General features: G+C 39.5%; 1 protein-coding gene and 1 long non-coding RNA gene across 13 annotated transcripts in view; one reads left to right on the top strand and one right to left on the bottom strand.

Annotated features, from left to right (window-relative positions):
* Positions 1-22,948, bottom strand: part of NRF1 (nuclear respiratory factor 1) — a 146,434-nt gene that overhangs the window by 44,777 nt on the left and 78,709 nt on the right. For all 12 annotated transcript variants that reach the window (XR_014301478.1, XR_014301479.1, XR_014301480.1 and 9 more), the window contains exons 5-8: positions 19,784-19,924; positions 2,443-2,601; positions 1,416-1,613; positions 704-805 (exon numbers count right to left, since the gene is read on the bottom strand). Coding sequence is in view for 9 of the 12 variants with exons in the window: in XM_082694032.1 (XP_082550158.1) it covers positions 704-805; positions 1,416-1,613; positions 2,443-2,601; positions 19,784-19,924 (600 nt within the window). In the remaining 3 variants the exon portion in view is untranslated. The remainder of the gene's footprint in view (positions 1-703; positions 806-1,415; positions 1,614-2,442; positions 2,602-19,783; positions 19,925-22,948) is intronic.
* On the top strand, positions 17,814-22,563 carry LOC309845747. Its single transcript, XR_014301492.1, has 2 exons — positions 17,814-18,052; positions 21,846-22,563. It is a non-coding gene; the product is annotated as an uncharacterized lncRNA (long non-coding RNA).

The following is a 22,948-nucleotide window of genomic DNA, read 5'->3' on the forward strand; positions in this document are numbered from 1 at the left end:
CACAGTGCCTTAATGAACCCTTTCCTGAACCCCACAAATGGCTTAGGCTTCAGAGCCTGGACATCATTTTCCAAATGCATTACTCAGCTTCAATCCTTTGTGACTCTGGGCAAGTCTTAGTTTACTTATCTATAAAGTAAAGAATCTATTCTTAATAGGGTCGAGCACTTCACTTACCAAGTGCTCAATTAAGGTTCACTACCTTTAGGTTAACATCCCATAATTACCTTGATTTTGGTAGAGAAGGATTTTCTCATAAAGTCTTTTCAAAGGCATATTTAAAATGTAGTAAATCATGGCCACTGATTTACAAATATTTTTATCCCTCCAAAGAATTCTTTAGTAGCTCCACTCTTAATGATCAAATTTTTTTAATAGAGCCCAATGATTAAATCTTTGGGATTCACAGCATAAAAGTATTACATGGATAATCTCTTTTTATTGTGTATTATATAAAATGCTATATAGCAAATATAAAATTATAAGTTTCTGACAGGTCTATCATGAAGGCCTATGAATTTCAATTATTACAGTTAATATACACGGCATAAGATATTTTGTAAAACTGTCATGGCCTGATGTTTTAAAAAGCTTAAATAAAATAATGCTACAGATGTACTGGCTACCCGATCTTTTTAATCTTCTGGACCCTAACTATACATTTATATATTTAAGTCAATGCAGACCAAATCCTCTTTCTTACCTCTCCATCAGCCACTGCAGAATAATTCACTTGGGCAACAGTGACTGTGGTTGGCAATTCGGAAGCATCAGCCAATGTGGCTACTGTTGCCCCTGTACCAACCTAAAGAAAAACACGGAGAGTGATGTGAGTGGATGGATCCTTCTACCTCTCCTTTATTCGGAAGTTAAGATTCATGTAATCCCAAATTCAGCACAGGTAATGATTAATACACTTTGTAATGTGAAGTGAGTTACTAAAATCATATCTCAGACACTTACATGAGTTTCAGAATTCTATTTCAACCCAATAAATCAATATTAGAAGCTAGCATATTTCACCACTGGTAACTAGCGTCCATCAACCAACTTTCTACTTTCACCCCGATTTGAATTTTAGAGGTTCCCCATCTACCATCAAGTTGAGTTTTACCTCAGGAGAGGTAATTCCGAAGGGATAGTTCCTGCCCCTGATAGAATGAAACAGTACAAAAGAAGCCATTTTTACAGTGCTTTGTTTTGAAAATGTCCAGAAAAAGCTATTGATGGCCCTGGATTTAACAAATTGCAGACAATTTAAAATCTTATTAAAAAACCAATTTCAAATAGAAAGACTTTGGGGAGCTATAAAAAGTTAATTAAGAGTTTGCATGATGAAAACTTTCTCCAGTCTGAGGCGAGGTGCCCACCGATCTACTTCACAAACCACAATCTGATAACATAGGTTTACTTACCTGGATAAGTGAGACAGTGCCATCAGGGTTACTAAAGGTCTGGACTACGGTCTGTGATGGTACAAGATGGGCTATACTGTGTGTAGTTGTGGCCTGTGTTTGTGTTTGCTGATCTTCAAAAGCATACAAAAGGTCCTCCCGCCCATGCTGTTTATAACAGTTTTTAACTATGGTCCGTAGTGCCTGGGTCCATGAAACCTGTCACCAAAAGACCAGACAACCACATTAAAGTCACAAAGAATGTTGGTTATTCAGCCCTACTATGGAATAAGCAGGTACTTATTTATCAAACCAAACCACACCAAGCCGGTACAGAATAAGCTCCCTTAGGGTTATTTCCCTTAGACCTATTGTGGCACAAAGAAACTCAGCATCAAGCATCAAAAATTTCCCACTAGATTCCTTCCTGATCAAAGTCCGGTTTAGCTTTTGGGTTTTATACTCTTCTAACCTGACGCCAAATCTTAAACTTCTCACAAAAGAAGGTTACTCTTTTGTCAAGAATTTTATATTAAGATTCTCAATAAACTTCCAGGATAACTAAAAAACAATTTGCAGAAAAAGCAAGGGATGACATCTAGTTGAGTCCATCTTTATAATAAAAAAGAAGTATCATTATTAGCAGCCTCAACCAACTTGTCATCTCTTTAATTCTATATTTATATTTTTCAACAGTGGTTCCTGCTAACTAGAAATAAGGACATTTCTAAGTCTTCAAAGTGCTTAATACTTTTTCTTAACGTTTCTTCAGTTCTTCCAAGCACCTCATAATATTAAAACTGCTCCAAAAGGCAAATAGGCAGAGAGCACAGTAAACTCATGGTCCCAACCCGAGTCTTGATAGAGATGAAGTGATGGAATGGGAAAGGATATAAATCAGACAACAGCAAACCTCTCTGGGAGACAGGTTCGACTTTCACACATACATTTTTAGACTTTTTTAGCACAAGAAGTGGAATCCCCAAAATTGAGGTAGTTGATTCAGAGTGGAAAAGCAACAGGCTACTCGGGTCTGAGAAACCCTCACCCTCTGCTTTTGCTCTTCTGTGCGGACGTCGCTCCGGACATTCGCCCATGGGATATCTTCAGGCCACCAGATGGGCTTGCAGCTTTCTTTGCCCCAGCCTGGCTTTCCCCGACCCGTGGAGTACTTGAGCATCTCTGGAATAAATGCCCGCAGCTGGGCCTAGAAGACAAGAGTGTGGTCATTAGCAGTCATGAAAAACATCTTGAGATGTGGCTGTGTCTTCCACCAAATTCTTTTTTTTTTTTTTAAGATTTTATTTATTTATTTGACAGAGAGACTCAGTGAGAGAGGGAACACAAGCAGTGGGAGTGGGAGAAGGAGAAGCAGGCCTCCTGCAGAGCAAGGAGCCCGATGTGGGGCTCGATCCCAGAACCCTGGGATCATGACCTGAGCCGAAGGCAGACACTTAACAACTGAGCCACCCAGGCGTCCCTCCACTAAATTCTAAGATAATAAAACATAGAGCTTTCCTGGAGGGTCTCAGAGAATTCCAAGATGTGACTGATGAGAACCCATTGTTTTCCACAGAATACCATAGCTCCATGGGGGGCTGAGAATTATACATATGTCGGTGAGGCATGCCCTAAGCTGTATTTCAATGACTTGGCCCTAGAAGATCAAGAATATCAGCCACCAACTGTGATTTCTTCCTAAGATACTGTATGGATGCTATTTCCCTCATTTCCCTTCTACAACCTTCCACACATTTAAGGTGTCAAACAAAGCTGATGTGTTTTCAACATTGTTCTGGAGGTAGTGAGCAGGGCAAGCAGATCAGAGAAATAAAAGGTGAGGAGCAGGTAGAATCATCACTATTTGTAGATGATACGACCATGCATCTGGAAACCCCAGAGAATCATATGAAAAACTACCATAAACAGTAAGAGCATTCAGGAAGGTGGCTGGTTACAAATGGGAAGTAGGCTCTACTTCAGAAAAAGGGAAAATAACCCTAAAGCTTTTCCAGAAAGTTTCTGGTATGCTAGGCCCATGTCTGAGTCAGACATACCTACACAGTGATCTTAAACACACTGTGGACTTCATCCAGATTTATTTCACAAATCGAATCCAGACCAGGCATGGTGTTAAACCAGAGACAACTGCCATTCTCCTGGCACAGTAACCACACTAAGCATGTGCGTTGGAGGGGAAGGGGAGCTTACTTTGTGAATACTCTTAATTGCTGACGATGATTTTTGGCAAGAGAAGCAGTTTATCAAGTTATAATGTTCCTCCCCGAACCTACTGCTTTCCTTTTAACCTCTGCAACACTCCAGAGAGAAGCAGCACCCTCCAACTAAGGACACATCCACACTGCCCCAACAGCTCAAGACTAAAAGGAGAAGACAATTTTAGCAATGGGTCATACCCAAGGACATGAGCTTGTAGCGATAAAAGAGAAAAAGAAGCCAGAAATGGGAATGGTCAAGTATTAATGGGAGAATGAACGCAGCACCACTTCTGTATTCAAGAGCCTACTGAAGTATCAGGTATTCTTATTTGAATATTATTTCACCAGAAGCTGACATCAATTATTATATAATAGGAAATCATGAACCCAAATCAGTAAAGCTTCCCAGAACAAGGAGAGCTCTGGTTGACTGTGTTTACATCCTCAACCCTTTCACCTCCCCAAGTCTGCCTCTCCCAGACAGTCTCCTGCCTACAGGATATGATATAATACACTCCATATATATTTGGCTCTGCGGCATCGAGCAGTAGGCTAATAGAAAGTATCCATTTGCAAACCCAGGCTATCAGCTGGCTCATGAGGTCACTCCTCCAGTTATTTTAAGAAAGTGCATCTCAAAGTCATTTTCCCCTTTATTCTGCTTTTCTGGGAGTCCGTTTTTTTCTTGCCTCAGATACAGAGAGAAGGAAAAGGCTTAACCCTCACACACAATATTTGCTTTTCTTCAAGGGTGGAAAAAGGAAAAAAACAACAATGGCTTTCTCGGATGCCAAATAAACTGATATCACACACTTTCACGAGTATCTCTTTTCTTTTAAACCCAACAGCACTCTCCAAAAGGAGAGTTCTGTATATCCAGACCTGGCAGTCTGGAGATAACAATGTACGGCTCAAGAGCTCTAAATTAACATAAGACTACAAAGTTTAGAAACACGCCATCAGAAACACTTGGCGGACAGAGACCACTCCAGTCCCACCTGGAACTCCATACATTCTCCGATTCTGACGACTTTCAGCTTTTGATCCCACACCCATTCCCATCATAGTTTCCCACACCCCTCAGCTCTGGGTCACCCTGGCACCTGGTGATGGACACCTTCCATCCTGTCTTGCTTTTTGGCTCTCTCCCATCAGGCTTTCACTGGGTTGCAAGGACTCACAGGTTATAGGAAGTGTGGGCAGAGCACCGACCTATGCACTTAAAACCCTCCTCTGCCTTCTCTCCATCCACCTGTCTTAGTATTTGCTAGTAGAACCCCACTTTTATTCCCTAGACAGCCAAGCTCAAAATCTGTCAGCTTTACCTCTTTCCTTCCACACCCACCTAGCTACTCACTGCAAGTTCAATTCTTTCTTCTTTGAAATGTCTGTGCTCTCCATCCCTTCTTCTCCATACCCACCTCATCCCCATTCCTAGCCCAAGGCTAGTGCATCCTTCTAGTTGGTTTGAGGAACAACACGTTCTCCCCTTTCTTCCGCATCCCATGCAGGTTTCCCTAAGTGTTAACTTTTAAACGGCTTCTCACTCCTAGCAACCAAACTAGACTCCTCTGTCTAGCTCTTCCAGCACAATCCGGCCTCCCAGCACACTCAGTTCCTGCTAATTGACAACAGGCAGCCTTGGTCCTATTTGGGTGAGTCTCTGCACTATCTTAAGAACTAAACTCATTCCTGCATCTATGCCTTTCAATTTGTTCCCCTTACTGGAGTACCTTCTCAAGCTACCACTCCAATGCCGACACTCATTCCTTATTTGCCCAGCAAATCTCACATTCTTTGTGAAATATTTCCTGACTACTTCTCGAGTCAACTTCTTGTCAATCAGTAGTAAGAACACAAGCTCTAGACTCAGAGAGCTGGCTCTGAACCCCAGCCCCCTCTGAATCTTAATGTTCTCAACTGCAAAATGATAATGTAAGTATACAGATCAATTCAAAGGATCAGAGATAGTGGGGATATACACATGTTGCATTGACTTAACAGCAGTTTTATTATTATTTCAGTCATCGGCTCTTTCTTAAATTCAAAGAAAAAGTCAATGTTCTGAAACAGTTTTCTAGTACCAAACACACCGTGATGTATGGAAAGGCATTTATCCTCCATTTTTCATGTCCGGTATGGTGGGTATGGTGGAAAAGGCAGAAGGAAGCAGAAGAATGAGTTTATATGTATCATGTAAACATGGTTGAAGATCAGAAATAAAGAATGCTGGAATCAAAAAGTGACCATCAGGGCCAATTCCGTGTCCTGAGGAAGCAAGCTGTTACCAGCACACCACAATGCACAGATGGCTCAGGTGATTTGCTCTGTGGGATCTTGGAGCACTTAAAAAAAAAAGTGTACAAGCAGATTACGAATGAAAGTCATCAGAAAATGGGACTCAAGTGTAATCATTAATTAGAAGAGAGAACTGGAACTAGGCAGCCTGTCTGAGATGTTCCATGTGCTAGAAATCTCTGGATGGGAAATGTCTCAAAGTCTTGGGAAGAAGAGAGTAGGAGAAACAAACAACAGATGAGGAAGGTTGCAACCACAGGCAAAACTCCATCAGAAATTAAAAAATGGGATCTGAGTGAAATATAACTGCTGGTATACAAGTTCTAATTCAGAAGTAGATTTTAACTTTTTACTAATTATCAACTATATGAATTTGTCCCCATATCAAAACAAGAGGTTAAAAAGTGCTTTCTACTATAAAAGTTCACTTTTCATGTCTGTACATTTGGGGGACAAAGACCATTCTTTGCTTTTAAATGCATGAAAATGACGTGACTTCACTGAAAAAGATGATTTTCCATCAGACTATTATTTAATACTGTCCCAAATAAACAGTGCTCAGGCTAAAAGGCATTATCAATAAGGGAAAATGAATTATTCAGTATAGAAAGAGTTAAATGATTTCTTTCCAGAATTCAGCACTGTGCTCTCATTACCAGTTGGATTAATTACTGGTCCTGGAGAGTTTTGGAAACCCAAGCTACTCAATGTGCTTGTTAGGGAAGGTTTGTCTTTAATCCCCAGAGGAGACAATCAACAGGATCAGCAAAGGTAAAGCCTACCCTCTCAGGCTGTCCTTTAATTGGGCCGCAACAAGCTTTCCCAGTCTCTCATTCTGATTTAGGGTTCTCTATGGGCTTAAAGTGCCCTGTTCGGTCAGTAAACCCACCCCAGACCAGCAAACAGTAGAAAGTACCACTCCTTCCAGGGCACATTCAGAAAAAAAAAAAAAAAAAGATAAATTCCTGCTAGTGTCAGTCAAGAGTAAAGATTATGTGGAAACCATTGATGTTTTCAAAAAAGATTTTCTGAAATTCTAAAAAGTTTAATCCACCCAAAATGAGAGAATTCTCACTATGTTAGAAATTTTCCACTTATAAATTCAGTAAATTCTTTGCTGTCCAATAATGCATTACCCTTATATATTTCCAAATGCCCATCTGCTCTCATTCTATCTTTGCTTATACCAGAGTCTAGGATTTTTGTGGCCCCTAGTGTCTATTTTGATTCAGTTACCAAGAAAAGGCTTCTCAAAATGTTTGCCAACTCCCCCTCCATTAAAAAGATGAGATTATACATAACAAATTTCATGAGAAGGCTGCTGAAATAAAACTGTGCTGGCAGGTGATGTTTTCTATAGACTACAGGGAAAAAGGAACGTGGCAAAGGAGGAAGACTGGGGAATTTTCAGACTGTGCCTTCATGATTTTATTTTAAATCATGACCTTTCAGGTCAACAGATTCAATTACATTCAAATTGATATTTAAAGGGTATTAGAAAGCAAAAGCAAAATGATTTTTTTGTTTCTACCACCAACCTCTGTTCATAGAGATAATGAAAGTGACTTTCCTTATTAGAAACACCAATCCTATATCCTCCATTCCCTTGTAGTCCCAGCAGAAACACTGGTTCCTTTTAATCTCATTTCCCCATAAAACACGTTCCCACAGAAACATGGGAAGAACAAGTTTGGGAGGAAAGATAAGTTCAGAGAATAGGAGGGACAGTTAATGAAGACACTCATTTCGAGACTCTTCTCTCAAGCCAACCCTTCTGCTGTCTTCGCACCCCATCAACCTATCAAACTGTTCCCTCGTGTTCATCAAATTGCTCTTAAAATTCTATCTTCCCTTTGAAGGAGTTTCAGATTGGTCCGTTTCTGCTACCTCATCTCAGCTGTACTCTTCTGTACAAAAATCTAGATAAACTAAGTCCTCTTCTCCATCTGCCTTTCCCAATGCAGTCACCTGTCAGCAGCAGAATATCCCTACTTACACATCAAATTCTATGCGTTTACATGAATACATGATGGAAAGCACAGTTTTATTTTTTAAAATTTTTAAAAAAGATTTCATTTATTTGACACACACACACACACACACACACACACAGAGCACAAGCAGGGGGAGCAGTAGGCAGAAGGAGAGAGAGAAGCAGGCTCCCTGCTGGGTGGGGAGCCCAATGCAGAACCTGATCCCAGGACTCTGGGATCATGACCTGAGCCAAAGGCAGACCCTTAACTGACTGAACCACCCAGGCGCCCCTGAAAAGCAGTTTTATGTGATGGAAGAAAACACAAATGGTACCATATTGTACATATTTTACTAAAACTCACTTTATCCACTCAACATATTGTCACAGAGATCTTCTCATGGTAGTGCAACTAGAAAAATCTCATTTTTAAAAAGTAGTTCCCTAGTATCCATGATATAGATTTTCCGATTCTTTAACCATTCTCCTGCTGATAAGCATTTAGGTTATTTACAGTGCTTGTAAAAATGTTTCTTTGTGCACAGGTGTGGGTTTCTAGCAGGGAAGTGAAATTGCTGGTTAGGTGGCATACGCATTTAATTTTTTTTTTTTTTTTTTTTTTTTTTTAAGTAGGCCCCATGCCTAGTGTGGAAACCAACTCAGAGCTTAAACTCACAACCCTGAGATCAAGAGGTGGATGCTTAACCTACTGAACCACCCAGATGCCCCTGCATTTAACATTTTAACACATACTGCCAAATTGTCCTCCAAAAAGTGCCAACACCACTCCCATTAACAATATGCACAATACCTATAGTTTCCAAACCCTCCCTCAAATTTTGTTACCCAGCTTTCTTATTTCGATTCATTGAATGTGGGGGAAATGATAATTATTTTAATTTTCATTACATGAAATTGAGAATCTTTTTATACATTTATTGATTTTTCTTTTGTTAATTGTTCAGAATGCTTTACTTCTTTTTCTAATTATCCCTTTCTTATTAATCTGTTCTGGATATTACCACACTTTGCCATATAATCTGTAAATATTTTCCTCTAGTCTAGTTGTAACCTGCATATAGAATTTATATGCCTATTCCCCTCTATTAGTATTCTGAAACATGTCATTATTCTTTTACTCTACTCAAAACATGCTTATGTTCTACTTAAGAATTCAATACTTTTGTTACCAATAAATTTGTTAGTCTCTTAATCTCATCCTGTCTACCTAGTATTTACAAAATGTCATCATATACATAAACATTTTTTGATAAATTAGATGGTAGAAAAGGCCTACTTTGCATATAGATTTTGCCATTACAGTAGGGAGAAGCAGTTTGGAACTGTTACCTACAACAGTGGTTCTCAAAGTTGGCTGCACATTGGAATCTCCTGGAAAGTTTAAACACTATACATGCCTGGATCTCGGCCCCAAAGATTCTGTTTTAATTGTTCTGGAGTATGGCCTGGGCACTAGAATTTTAAGTTCTCCAGATGATTTTACTATGTGGTCAAGTTCGAAGACCACTCTATAAATATTTTTTTTATCATAAAATATACATAGCATAAAATTTATCCCTTTAATATGCACAATTCAGTGGCACTAAGTGCATTCACAATGCTGTACAACCATCGCTCTGACTTCCAGAATTCATTCATCATCATCCCAAACAGAAACTCTGTATGCATTAAGCAGTAACTCTCCATTTCTACCCTTCCCCTGGCCGTGATAAATTCTACTTTCTCTGTCTCTATGAATTTGGCCATTCTAGATACGTCATAGAAGTGGAATCACACACAATATTTGTCTTTTAATGTTTCTACTCTTTGGGTAGAAGAGGCCAGACCTATGCTTTTTCAAAACAATACTCAAAAAACCTAAATTGACAGCTGACTAATATTTTCAAAGTAAAACATGTCAAGCCATGTGGATAACTTCTTCTTAATGAAGCAATCACTGTGCTGAATGTTTCTGAAGATTTTTCTTGAAAACTGGTGAGGAATTACTATCCTATTGCATCATCAGCCCAAGGGAATATTAAAGCAACAAAGACTGCCCCAGTGAGAGTAAGAGGAGGACAGTAAGTTCAGGTGAGGAAAGGGAAGAGACAGGGAAAAGTAGCAGAATTTTTAGAAGTATAATTACTATAGAATATTTATATTAGTTTTAGGTGTACAATATATTGGTTTGACAATTCTAAATATTACTCAGTACTCACCAAATAAGTGTAGTCACCATCTGTCACCATACAATGTTATTACATTATTGACTATATTCCCTATTTTTAAAAAATTTTTATTTATTTATTTGACAGAGAGAGCGCACAAGCACAAGTAAGGGGAGCGGCAGGCAGAGGGAGAGGGGGCAGCAGCTTCCTATGCAGGGCTCAATCCCAAGACTCTGGGATCAAGGCAGATGCTTAATCATTGAGCCATCCTGTCCCCCTATATTCCCTATTGTTTCACCTCCATGACTTATTTTATAACTAGAAGTTTGTACCTCTAAATCCCCTTTATCTATTTTGCCCATGCCCCCACTCACCTCCCCTGTGGCAACAACCAGTTTGTTCTCTGTATTTAAGAGTCTGTTTTGTTTTTTAGATTCCACATAAAAGTGAAATCATAGAGTATTTGTCTTTCTCAGGCTGACTTATTTCATTAGCATAACACCCGAGAGGTGCATCCATGTTGTCACAAAAGGCAAGCTCTCATTCTTTTTAACAGCTGAGTAATATTCCATTGTGTATATACCACCTCTTCCTTATCCATTCATCTGTGGGTGGATACTTAGGTTGCTTTCATATCCTGACTATTGTAAATAATGTTGCAATAAACACAGGGGTGCATATACCTTTCTGAATTAGTATTTCTGTTTTCTTTGGGTAAATACCCAGTAGTAGAATTACTGGATCACATGGTATTTCTATTTTTTAAAAACTTTAAGTTTTTTTATATAAGTAATTTCTATACCCCACGTGGGGCTTTAACTCATGACCCAGAGATCAAGGGATGCATGTCTTCTGACTGAACCAGCCAGGCGCCAATTTTTTTTTTTTTTTTAAAGAGAGACAGAGAGTGCAAGCGGTGTGGGGAGGGGCAGAGGAAGAGAGAGAGAGAGAATCTTAAGCAGGCTCCACACGCAGCATAGAACCCAATCTCACGATCCTGAGATCATGACCTGAACTGAAACCAAGAGCTGGTTGTGTAACCAACTGCGACACCCAGGTGCCCCAGAGTACCAGTATTTTTAATTTTTAGAGAAACCTCCATTGTTTTCCACAGTGGCTGCACCAATGTACATTTCCACCAACAGTGCGTAAGTGTTCCATTTTCTCTACATCACCACCAACTTATTTCCTGTCTTTTGGATACCAGCCATTTTGATTGGTGTGAGGTGATATCTTATTGTGGTTTTGATTTCTTCCCTGACAATGAGTGGTGTTGAGCATCTCTTCATGTGTCTTTTGGCCATCTGTACGTCTTTTTTGGAAAAATGTCTATTCAGGTTTTCTGCCCATTTAAAAAAATTGGATTGTTGGGGGTTTTTTGGTATTGATTTGTATAACTTCTTCATATATTTTGGATATTAACCCTTTAACAGATATATCATCCGTAAATATTTTCTCATATTCAGTAGGCTGCCTTTTGGTTTTGTTGACCATTTCCTTTGCGTGCAAAATATATTTATTCTGCCACAGTCCCGATAGTTTATTTTTGCTTTGTTTTCCTTGCCTGAAAAGACACACCCATAAATATGTTGTGAAGGCAATATCCAAGAGATCACTGCGTATGTTTTCTTCTAATAGTTTTATGGTTTCAGTTCTCACATTTAGGTCTTTAATCCATTTTGAGTTTTATTTTTATTTATGGTGAAAGTAAGTGGTCAGGTTTCATTCTTTTGCATGTAGCTATCCAGTTTTCCCAACACCAAGTGTCTTTTCCCCATTGAATATTCTTGCTTCTATGGTCACAGATTAATTGACCATTAATGGGGTTATTTCTGGGCTCTTTGTTGTATTGATCTTTGTGTCTATTTTTGTGTTGTTCCCATACTGTTTTCATTACTATAGGTTTATGGTATATTTTGAAATCTGGACTTGTGATATTTCCAGCTTTGTTGTTCTCTCTAAAGACTGCTTTGGCTATTTTGGGTCTTTTGTGATTCCATACAAGTTTTAGGATTATTTGTTCTAATTCTGTCAAAAATGCTATTGGAATTTTGATAGGGGTTGCACTGATCTATAGATTGCTTTGGGTAGTATGGACATTTTAATGATATTAATTAATTATTTAATTAATTTTTGAATTTTATGTAGGCTCCACATCCAATGTGGGCTTGAACTCATGATCCTGTGATTAAGAGTTGCATGCTCTACCAACTGAGCCAGCCAGGCACCCTTTAATGATATTAATTCTTCCAATCCATGAGCATAGTATGCCTTTCCATTTGTTTGTGTTGTCTTCAATTTCTTTTATCAATGTCTTATAGTTTTCAGAATATAGTCTTTCACCTCCTTGGTTAAGTTTATTCTGAAGTATTTTATTCTTTTTGGTGCATTTGTAAATGGAATTGTTTTCTTCATTTCTCTTTCTTCTACTTTGTTATTAGGGTATAGACTACAATAATTTCTGTATATTAATTTTGTTTCCTGGAACTTTACTGAATTTATTTATTAGTTCTAATAGTTTTTCGGTGGTGTATTTAGGGTTTCCATATAGTACCATGTCATCTGCAAATAGTGACAGTTTTACTTCTTCCTCACCAACTGGATGCCTTTTATTTCTTTTTCTTGTCTGATTACTGTGGCTAAGATTTCCAGTACTAAGCTGAATAAAAGTGGTGAGAGTAGACATCCTTGTCTTGTTCTTGATCTTAGAGGAAAAGGTTTTTCACCACTGAGTATATGATGTTATCTATGGACTTTTCATATACAGCCTTTATTATGTTGAGGTATACTCTCTCTAAAAGCAATCTGTTGAAGTTTTTTATCATGAACAGATATTGTATTATGTCAAATCTTTCTCTGCATTTCATGAGATAATCATATGGTTTTTAACCTTCCTCTTTTTAATGGGATGTATCACATTGATTTATTTGTGAATACTGAAGCACTCTTGCATTCCTGGAATAAATCTCATTTGATCATGATGAAGAATTTTTTCTTAAATGTATTGTTGAATTCAGTTTGCTAATATTTTGTTGAGGATTTTTACACCTTTGTGCATCAGAGATATTGGCCTGTAGTTTTCCTTTTTGTAGTGCCTTTTTCTGGTTTTGATATCATGGTAATGCTGGCCTCACAGAATGAATTTGAAAATTTCTCTTCCTCCTTTTTTTGGAATAGTTTAAGAACAAATTTTTAAAGTTTAAAGAACTCTTCTTTAAAAATCTGGTAGGGGGGCGCCTGGGTGGCTCAGTGGGTTAAGCCGCTGCCTTCGGCTCAGGTCATGATCTCAGAGTCCTGGGATCGAGCCCCACATCGGGCTCTCTGCTCAGCAGGAAGCCTGCTTCCTCCTCTCTCTCTGCCTGCCTCTCTGCCTGCTTGTGATCTCTGTCTGTCAAATAAATAAATAAAATCTTAAAAAAAAAAAAAATAATAAAAAAAATAAAAAAAAATAAAAAATAAAAATCTGGTAGAATGCACCTATGAAGCCATTCGGTCCTAGATTTTTGTTTGTTTCTTGTTTTAATTGTTAATTATTTTTATTTTTTAAAGATTTTACTTATTTGACAGTGAGAGTACAAGCAGGGGGAGCAGCAGAGAAAGAGGGAGAAGCAGGCTACCTGATGAGCAGGGAGCCTGATGCAGGACTTGATCCCAGGACCCTGGGACCATGACCAGAGCGGAAGCAGACACTTAACCAATCTAGCCACCCAGGCTCCCCTGTTAATTATTTTTAGAAGTATGTATATGTATGTATGTATGTATGTATGTATGTATGCATTTATTTATTTATTTAAGTAATCTCCACACCCAGCGTGGGGCTCAAACTCAGGACCCTGAGGGTAAGAGTAACACACTCTTTTGACTGAGCCAGCCAGGTACCCTGAAAGACTTTTTAAAAAAACAATTCAGTTTTAACTAGTAATGGAAATGTTCAAATTTTCTATTTCTTACTGATCCAGTTTTGGAAGAGTGTATGTTTCTATGAATTTACCCATTTCTTCTAGGTTGTCCAATTTACTGGCATACAATTTTTCATAATACTTTCTATTTCTATGGTGTCAGGTGTTACTTCCTTTAATTTCTGATTTTATCCCTTTATCATTATGTAGTGCCCTTCTTTGTCTCAAAAAGGACTGCATTTCAACTGGGAATCCTGTATTGTTCTTTCCAGAGATGTTTCTTCTATAATTACAATTTTTGCCTGGATCTCTTCTAAGACAAATTCCAAGAAGATTTACAACTTCCCAAGAACAAGAGAATCCTACTGGACTCAAGTGTGGTAAAGCGCAGAACTGACTGCTCACTAGCAAAATCATAATCATTGCTTAAAGGCTTTAAGCAACGATGTAATTCCTAAATTCAAAGTGCAGTCTGGAATTAGCAACAGCACCAACATCATCTTGGAGCTTGCTAGAAGGCAGAATCTCAGGTCCCACTCAAGACCAACTGAGTCACAGTCTGAATTTAAATGACAAGACTCTCAGGTAATTCTTATGAACACTGAAGTTTGAGAAGCACAAATTAGCCCATTTTCTGGTTTCTGGTCTGAAGTATCCTACAAAATTTTGCTAACCTGGCTTTCAAAATCTCTTGAAAAAGATGGCATCATTGTTTCATTGCAAATGAATCCTGGGGTTGCAGAATTTACAACAAAATAATGATTTCTTCTGCTAAGTCTTATCTTAACCTCCTTCAACTCTTATGCCAGGAGATAGGCAGATATGGGACAAGTTCTAGCCACTATTCTTAAAGGTACCTAGAAATGCAAGTTTTCATTTTAGCACTAAAAATACTATAGAGCTATGTATTTTTTACCACACACACACACACACACACCCCTTCATCAGGATCAAGATATGTTTATAACAGTTTCTGTTTCTAAGTAAATGTTTATGTAAACATTCTATTACTAACATAGTATGATATGTATACCAAAACCAAAAGTTAATAAAAAAACAACAAAAACTACAGAGCTGCTTCCTAAAAGAACAAGAGCATTTAGTTCACATAGAACTTAAGATATTCTATCATATGTAATTTCAATTTGTGTAAGAGACAATTGTGATAGTTGTCTTTAAGGGGCGCCCGTGTGATCAGTCATTAAATGCCTGCCTTTGGCTTAGGTCATGATCCCAGGGTCCTGGGATCGAGCCCCACATTGGGCTCCCTGCTCAGCAGAGAGCCTGCTTCTCCCTCTCCCACTGCCCATTCATGTGTTCCCTCTCTTGCTGTCTCTCTGTCAAATAAATAAAATCCTTAAAAAAAAAAAAAAAAATTTCCTTTAAAACAGTAAATGTTTAGCATAGATTAGCTGAAATACTCAATTTGAGTAATAATCACAATATAGTTCGAGAGAGAGAAAGCACTGGCAGTAAGGACTCTACCCTTTAATACCATTTCTGTTTGTCACTAACTTGCTTCATAAATTGCTTCCTCTCTTTATGCCTCAGTTTTTCAGTATATTGTCACCTGTATTGTCCCACTTCATTGCTGAGCCAAATAAAAATTCCAGGTTCACTAACTTTCTGTAAGTGAAAAATGGGTGAGAAATGATATGTTCAGGTTACTCAAAAGTTAATATAGGTAATATAAACAGTTAGTATTAATAATTGGCAATACTATCTTTGTGTGATGCCTTCATTTTCAAAGCACTTTCCCATATAATACCTCGTTTTTTCTTCCTCTGATTCCATAAAGTAGGAGGGCATATAGTATTCTCATTTTCAGAAGATAAAACTGGGAGCCAGGGCTGTATGTGGTAGGACTGGGACTAGAGACTAGACCTTCCAACTGTAAAAACCAGACTAATTCTCAAATTTGTAAAGAATTAAAATAATGGAACACATTACATTAGAACAGTATCGAATACAATTTACTCTTTGGATGACTGAGAACTCATCTTAGGATTGCATACAGAATTATGTTTGTGAGTTAGGATCATCAATATAAACATTAGTTATTTCCACTGCACTCAGTGCTGATAAGATGATGCATAGAGCTGTCTGGTTAACCGAAGTCCAGCTCTGTTACAGTGCACTTTTACCATTCTGGAATTTTATCACTTCAAGGAAGTCCTGAATCACCCATATGGTCCGAATTCTAGAATTGGTGTCCAATTAAATTTACTTAGTCCTTCATGGCTACTGACTGCATGTGAGTTCTGCTTCCTTGACTATGAAAGAGGAATGATATATACACTCTAGAGAGCAAGGATTAAATGAGATACCCCTGTAAATAACTTAGTAGTGTGCCTTCCAAAACATCGTAGCTATAGAAGAGAAAAATAAGAGAAATAAAGAGAGTGTTGACATCTTTACCCAACATAAAGTTCAACACACTTATACTTTAAAAAATTCAAGTTTAGGGACACCTGGGTGGCTCAGTGGGTTAAAGCCTCTGCCTTCAGCTCCCGTCATGATCCCAGGGTTCTGGGATCGAGCCCCACATCAGGATCCCTGCTCAGCAGGGAGCCTGCTCCCCACCACCCCGCCGCCTACCTCTCTGCCTGCTTGTGATTTCTGTCTGTCAAATAAATAAAAATCTTGGGCGCCTGGGTGGCTCAGTGGGTTAAGCCGCTGCCTTCAGCTCAGGTCATGATCTCAGGGTCCTAGGATCGAGAGTCCCGCATCGGGCTCTCTGCTCAGCAGGAAGCCTGCTTCCTCCTCTCTCTGCCTGCCTCTCTGCCTACTTGTGATCTCTCTCTGTCAAATAAATAAATAAAATCTTTAAAAAAAAAAAAAAAGATAAATAAATAAATAAAAATCTTTAAAAAAATTCAAGTTTAATATAAATAAAGAAAATATTCTTTGTGTTTCTATGGTTAAAAAAGTAATTCATGCTTATTAGACAAAGAAAATAAACATCACCCATAATGCCACCATGCACAGATAATCACTGTTAATATTATGGTGTGAGAGTAAATAGGTTTATATTGCTCTGAAGTTTTACACACATGCAACACACATACACACACGTGCGCGCACAAGTTTTGTGTGCATGTTTTAAACAAATGAAATTGATTAACTCAATTATGTATCCCCTGAAAAAAAAAAATCTAACCCTCTCCCAAAGAACCACAATACAAAGCACTAAACAAAGTACTAAATAAAGCACTTGAATTAGAGTACATAAAAAATGTTATTTTTACAAGCAGTTAAAAACTACCAGAACTCTGTCCCACAGCAATAGAGAACACATCAGCATTTTTGGTATCCAATATTTCACTGAATAGTAAATTTCTGGTCTCTTTTGGGAGCTGCTCATCTTCTCATGTAAATTCTAAACATCACCACTATAATTTATTCAAGCACTTTGTTCTCAGATTTTCCTATTGTAAACAATGCCATGGACATACATCCTTGCTTACCTGGAGGGCGTGACATATACAAGGTTAAATTTTGATATGCACAGGAGAGAGCACAACACCTCACATGCCTAACAGAGTAGTCTTAATCAGAAGCTTAGTTAACCTTATAGATACCTTGTATCTGAGGCACTGAGTAGATTCCGTACATCAATCAGGTAAAAAAAAAAATTCTCCTTATTTTCTTTAATTAGAACAGTCTTAAGGATAGAATAATAGGTATGAAGTGACAGGAAAAAAGTTAAGCTAATGCTTTCCTTTCTGAACCATTATTTAGATATTCTTCAAGTGTTCACAGAAAGATTTGTGAATCCAATAAGCAAAAGATCCCAATGTAGCTTTACAAACTAATGTATCGCTTTAGGCCAAGTGGTGGGTTCAGACTCAGCAGGAAAAAAGTGCCATCTCCTGATTAGCAGCGTGCATGTCTGCAGCCAGGGGCCACGCACTCAGGAGATTTCCAATCCAGGCACCTACCACGCTGGATGCGTTTTACTCTGACTCTTAGGTCATCTACTGGACAGATACTGTTATTTAGAACTGAGAGGTTCTTCAGGTGCCGCGAGCTGTAGTGGATGGCAGTCAAGAACAAAACTCTCTAGGGCCCTGCTCTCGAATTCTAGCTGAAGAGATAGCAGGTAAGTATACATGTTAATGAAGATGATTTCAGGCAGTAATCGGTGTTTCCAGGACAGTAAAATAGGAGATGTTCTGGGCAGTGACTCAGTAGCAAGGAGAAGCTCCATTAGATGGGATAATTGAGAAAGGCTTGTCTCACGAGGTGACGTCTGAGCCAGACTTTGAACAGGATAAGGTTAATAAGCACGTAATGATCTGGGAGAACAACATTTCTGGCAGAGGAAACTGCCAATCTTAAAAAAATGGGCTTGGAGTGTTTTGACAAAAAGAGGGCCAGGGTGGCCAGAGCACAGTGACTGAGCAGGAGACTGAACAAGGGAGCTGGAAAAGGCTGGATTCTCAGGTTAAACATGGCCTCAGAGGCCCCAGCAATCTGAATTTGACTCTAGGTATGGTGGAAAGCCATTCAAGGGCTTAAATAAGACAGTGATATGAGCTGATCTAAGTTTTGGAAAAAACCTCTGGTGGTTCCGTGAAGTATAGACTTCAGCGGGGTAAGAGTGGCAAAATGGAGAGCAACAGAATCGATCAGGTGAAATAGTCTCTATGTGAGAGATACTTGGCTTGGGCGAGGGCGGTGACAGGAACTGAGAAGAATGGTCAGATCCAGGGCCCATCTCAGAGCTGAACTGACATGATGTGCTAATGACTCATGTGGGAGTGAGGGCAAAACAGGGAAACGGAGGGTTGCTCCTATGCCGGCACCTGAGCGACCAGATGGACTGTGGTGCTGGTCACTGACACGGGGATTGCAGAAGGAGTGGAATGGTGCAATCCAAGGTTCTGTGTCTGGGGCATGCTGGGCACTGGATGTCTAGAGTGAGCGCTATAAGCTGGGCTATAAACAGGATACAGAGGGGACATAAAGCCCACAGGACAGATGAGACCACTTGGAAAGAAACTAGAGAAACAGACATGCCAATCCTGATCACTGCGAACAGGAGGAAGAGCCGGCAGAAAAGCTGAGAACGAGGCAGGAGGACATTCAGGAGAGTGTGCGGGCAGAAAGAGAGAGCAGGAAGTGTTTAAAGGACGGAATAATCAACTGTGTTAAATGCTGCTGGAAGACTGAATCCGATAAGAAAACCCACAACTGGGTTTAGCAAGAGAGGAATACATTAATAAAGAAATAAGGTAGGAAAATATGTTATAAAAAGGGCATATGATCTTGCCTAAGCTATCACTTTCAAAGCTGAGATACTTAAAATGGACAATCTCAGCAAAATTCCTGAGCAATGCTGATTTATCAGGCTAAGTGCATCTTGACTTCCCTCGTCAAAGCAAGAGGAGAGAAGCAATGACTCAGAGGGGTATCCTGAGTTTTCCATTCTTATTCCCCAGAGAGGGGAACCTTCCTTGGCGACAGCGCGGTGGTATTCAGAATTTGGAAAGAGGAGCAACTTAGCCCGAAAGACTAACAGTTTACTTGCCCTGCTTGGTGGTGGTTCATCAAAGTCCTGACAGTCACCTGTCCAAGCAAACCAATTCCGAGCTACGAGTTTCTTTATGGAACCCAAGGGCCCAAATGAAAGGAAAGAACTGCCAACCATGGAGGACAGCATTCTTCTGAGGCTACATTCTCTACCCCAAGGCTGCTACCCTGCCAGATGCTGTCAGACCCCAACCTGTATCTCTCTCTCTTGCTGGTATCACTAAGCATAAAACTGAGAAGGCCCGCCCACACCCGGGCGACTTGTCTTTCTGTCTCCTCCTCACTTCCCGCCCCTTACCTGGGTCATTTTGTCCACAGAGACCGGAATTCCATCGATGGTGAGAGGTGGCAGCTCGGAGTTAACCTCCTGTGGCGCGGGGGCGTGTTCTGCCAGGGCGGACTCCAGGTCTTCCAGGATCATGCTCTTGTACTTCCGCACCTGCAGGGAATTAAGGGCAGCAGTAAACAAGATGCCCAACAACCAGGGAGGGTTGGTGCCAAGCAACCGGGGAGGGGGTGGGGCTGCCTCCCTCAGCCACGGTGGAGCCCTAAGAGCAAACACTTCTACAACTAGCAGACAAAAATACCCGCTGGCCCCAAAGACATCACACTGTACAGAATTAAAGTGAATAGATGATGAAATTGCAGGTAATAACAGTAGAAAGGAGCCAGACAGAAAAGTTTTACAGAAATACTGCTTCTTGGTTAAAATCACATTTTTTCATTCAACGCCAACCCCATTACCTGTTCCAGATCTAATAGGAATGGCGTTCTTTATTCTGAATTTCCCAGGCCATTTGATAAAACCTAGCTGTGACAGTTCACTACCAAAATCACTTCCAAGATCACCAGGGACTTATGTCTCTAAAACTCTAAGCAGCCTATCTGAACCTGCCACTATTTTCCTGCAAGGTCAGAATACCCAACAGGTGACTCAAGTGCTCGAGAGGCTGAGCTGAAAGGCACTGTGGGGGAGAAACAAGCCCTCTATACTGTAGCTGGGAGTCAAAGGTACCACTATCAGCAAGGCCCCGGGCCAGAGAGAACCCCACAGTCATGCCCTCCTTCTTTCTGGTCCTCCCTGGTGACAGAGGTAGCCTTCAAATCCATGATGTCTCTGTAGCTCTGGCATACCCAGGTCTGACCCAGGAATCATTGTTCTGACTCCTTTCTTTCCACTACTAGTGAAAGGTCTCTTCAAAGACAGAACTTAACAGCAGCACATTTGTACATACACACACTCCTCCATGATGAGCAGAAATGGAAGGCAGACATGGGATCCTACAACCACCAATAATGGGTTCATTCACTTATAAGAATACACAGGGGATAAAGACACCTTAGGGGATAAAAAAGCAGCCATGGAATTGTGGAAATATAACAAGATGGGATAGGAAAATTAACCTGCTTTCAGGGCTCCAGCCATTATCTTAGAAAAAAGGGAAGAGAAAATGAGGTATCCAAAAATTACGACAATATTAAGTCCTGGATTTTCTGCTCCAAACTGGACTCTCAATCAGGACAAACTTTCTTAGAAATATCTCATTATGACGATTAAAAAGGAACAGTTCCCATAATCCATCTCAACCGTGTGGAAAAGTGAAAATTACTGTTGCCTACAAAATACAACTTTTGCAGTTGGAGAACCTTCCAAATAGGTAAATAATGAAGGGGATGACAGAAAAAACAGTACAAACATGTTTAATCATTATCATCCTAGAGATTCAGTTTTAGCCTGGTTTCTAACACAAAAGAAAGTTTCAGAAATCATTGCCAATATATTTACTGTAACATAGGCAACTGGTGCTGCCATGGCAACATTAAGGACTTTTATTTTCTGCTTTCTAGATTTCTGTATCCTATGTAGAGTTTTTATGCTACCAGCCCAGATGCAGTCTTTGAACTTTAATCTATCAGGTTAAACCATTATATCAGTATGTAGGCCTGTAGTAAGAGTAATGATAATAGTATAAAAATAAATTTCACCATGCTAGAAATACCTGGCATTTTCAAAGACAGGAAAGCATTAGATTATTACTATTACATTAGCCAGTTTCAAACAATTTTGGCCATTTTTATGGATCAGTAAAATTCTAGGAATTTGTATCCAGGCATTTTGCTGAACTTATCAGTGTTACCTAATTCCTTAAAAATATCTTGAGTTTCAAAAAAAAAAAAAAAAATTGCTGGTAGAGCATTTCTCCAAGTAATTTACAACAAAATAACTTCAGCTGTGACCACTGTGTTTTTAAGGTTGCTCGGTAAACTTTCCCAGAATGATCAAGCTAGTTTTTCAATTCGTTCTGACTAAGTCTGAGGACTTAGCGGTCCTCAGATGCATATTCTTTCTCATTTATCAGTTCTCTGAAATTGGGATACGTCTTGAAATTGCTGTGGATGAGGCAACCTGAGGCCCAGCTGTCCCAGGCTGCACATCTATGAACACCGCTGTTCTCTCTAGGAGCATGAATGCAACCCCTTGCCTTTTCAATCAACAAACCATTTGAGAAAGGAATGTTGAGTCTTGGTTGCAGTTAGATAATCTCCGCAGTGATCTTTCTGGTAAGATCAAGAAACACCAGCATCAGTCTTGTTGCAGCTTGGAAAATTCTAGAGACAATAGCGGAGTGCTCTTTAAAGCCATGAAGCTTGGGGCGCCTGGGTGGCTCAGCAGGTTAAAGCCTCTGCCTTCAGCTCAGGTCATGATCTTGTAGTCCTGGGATCAAGCCCCGAATCGGGCTCTCTGCTCAGCAGGGAGCCTGCTTCCTCCTCTCTCTCTGCCTACTTGTGATCTCCATCTGTCAAATAAATAAATATATAAATAAAGCCATGCAGCAGCGCTCGTGCTCTTGATGGCAGAGAGGACGATATTACATGAAATGTCACAGAAGATGATGACTTTGCAACAAGAAGTTATTCAGAGTCACTGGGCTGTGGAAGGGAAGAAGTTTTAGGAGTATCGGTTTATTTCACTTTCCTTTTTTGATACTATATAAAATGCAATACAATTAAAATCTATGTCTAAATAAGCTTAAAAGAGCTCTTTAATAAGCATAAAATAAAAATTCTAAGTGATCAGCGCTGTGCTAGAGTCTGTCAATGTTTTTTTAGTCTTCATGGTACACAAATAATGGTGCATCTTTATAAGTGATAATGTCATGAACCTGATGACAGAGAGGCTTGTTTTTCCAACTTCTATCTTCTATTCCAAAACCACAGCTTATGCCTTTGTTACTTCATACCAATGTCACTGTCAACTAACTGGTTTTACAAAGTTAAAAATCACTTAAAAACAAAAACAAACTCAGCTGGTCTGCCTACCAATCTCTTTTCCCCCCAATTCACCCTATATGCCTCTGCTATTTATAAAATATCTGAGCTCTGGGATGCCTGGCTGGCTCAGTCAGTAGAGCATGTGACACCTGATCTCGGGGTCGTGAGTTCAAGCCCTATACTGGATGAA

Source organism: Mustela nivalis, assembly GCF_964662115.1.
Source record: "Mustela nivalis genome assembly, chromosome: 12".
NCBI classification, from domain to species: domain Eukaryota; kingdom Metazoa; phylum Chordata; class Mammalia; order Carnivora; family Mustelidae; genus Mustela; species Mustela nivalis.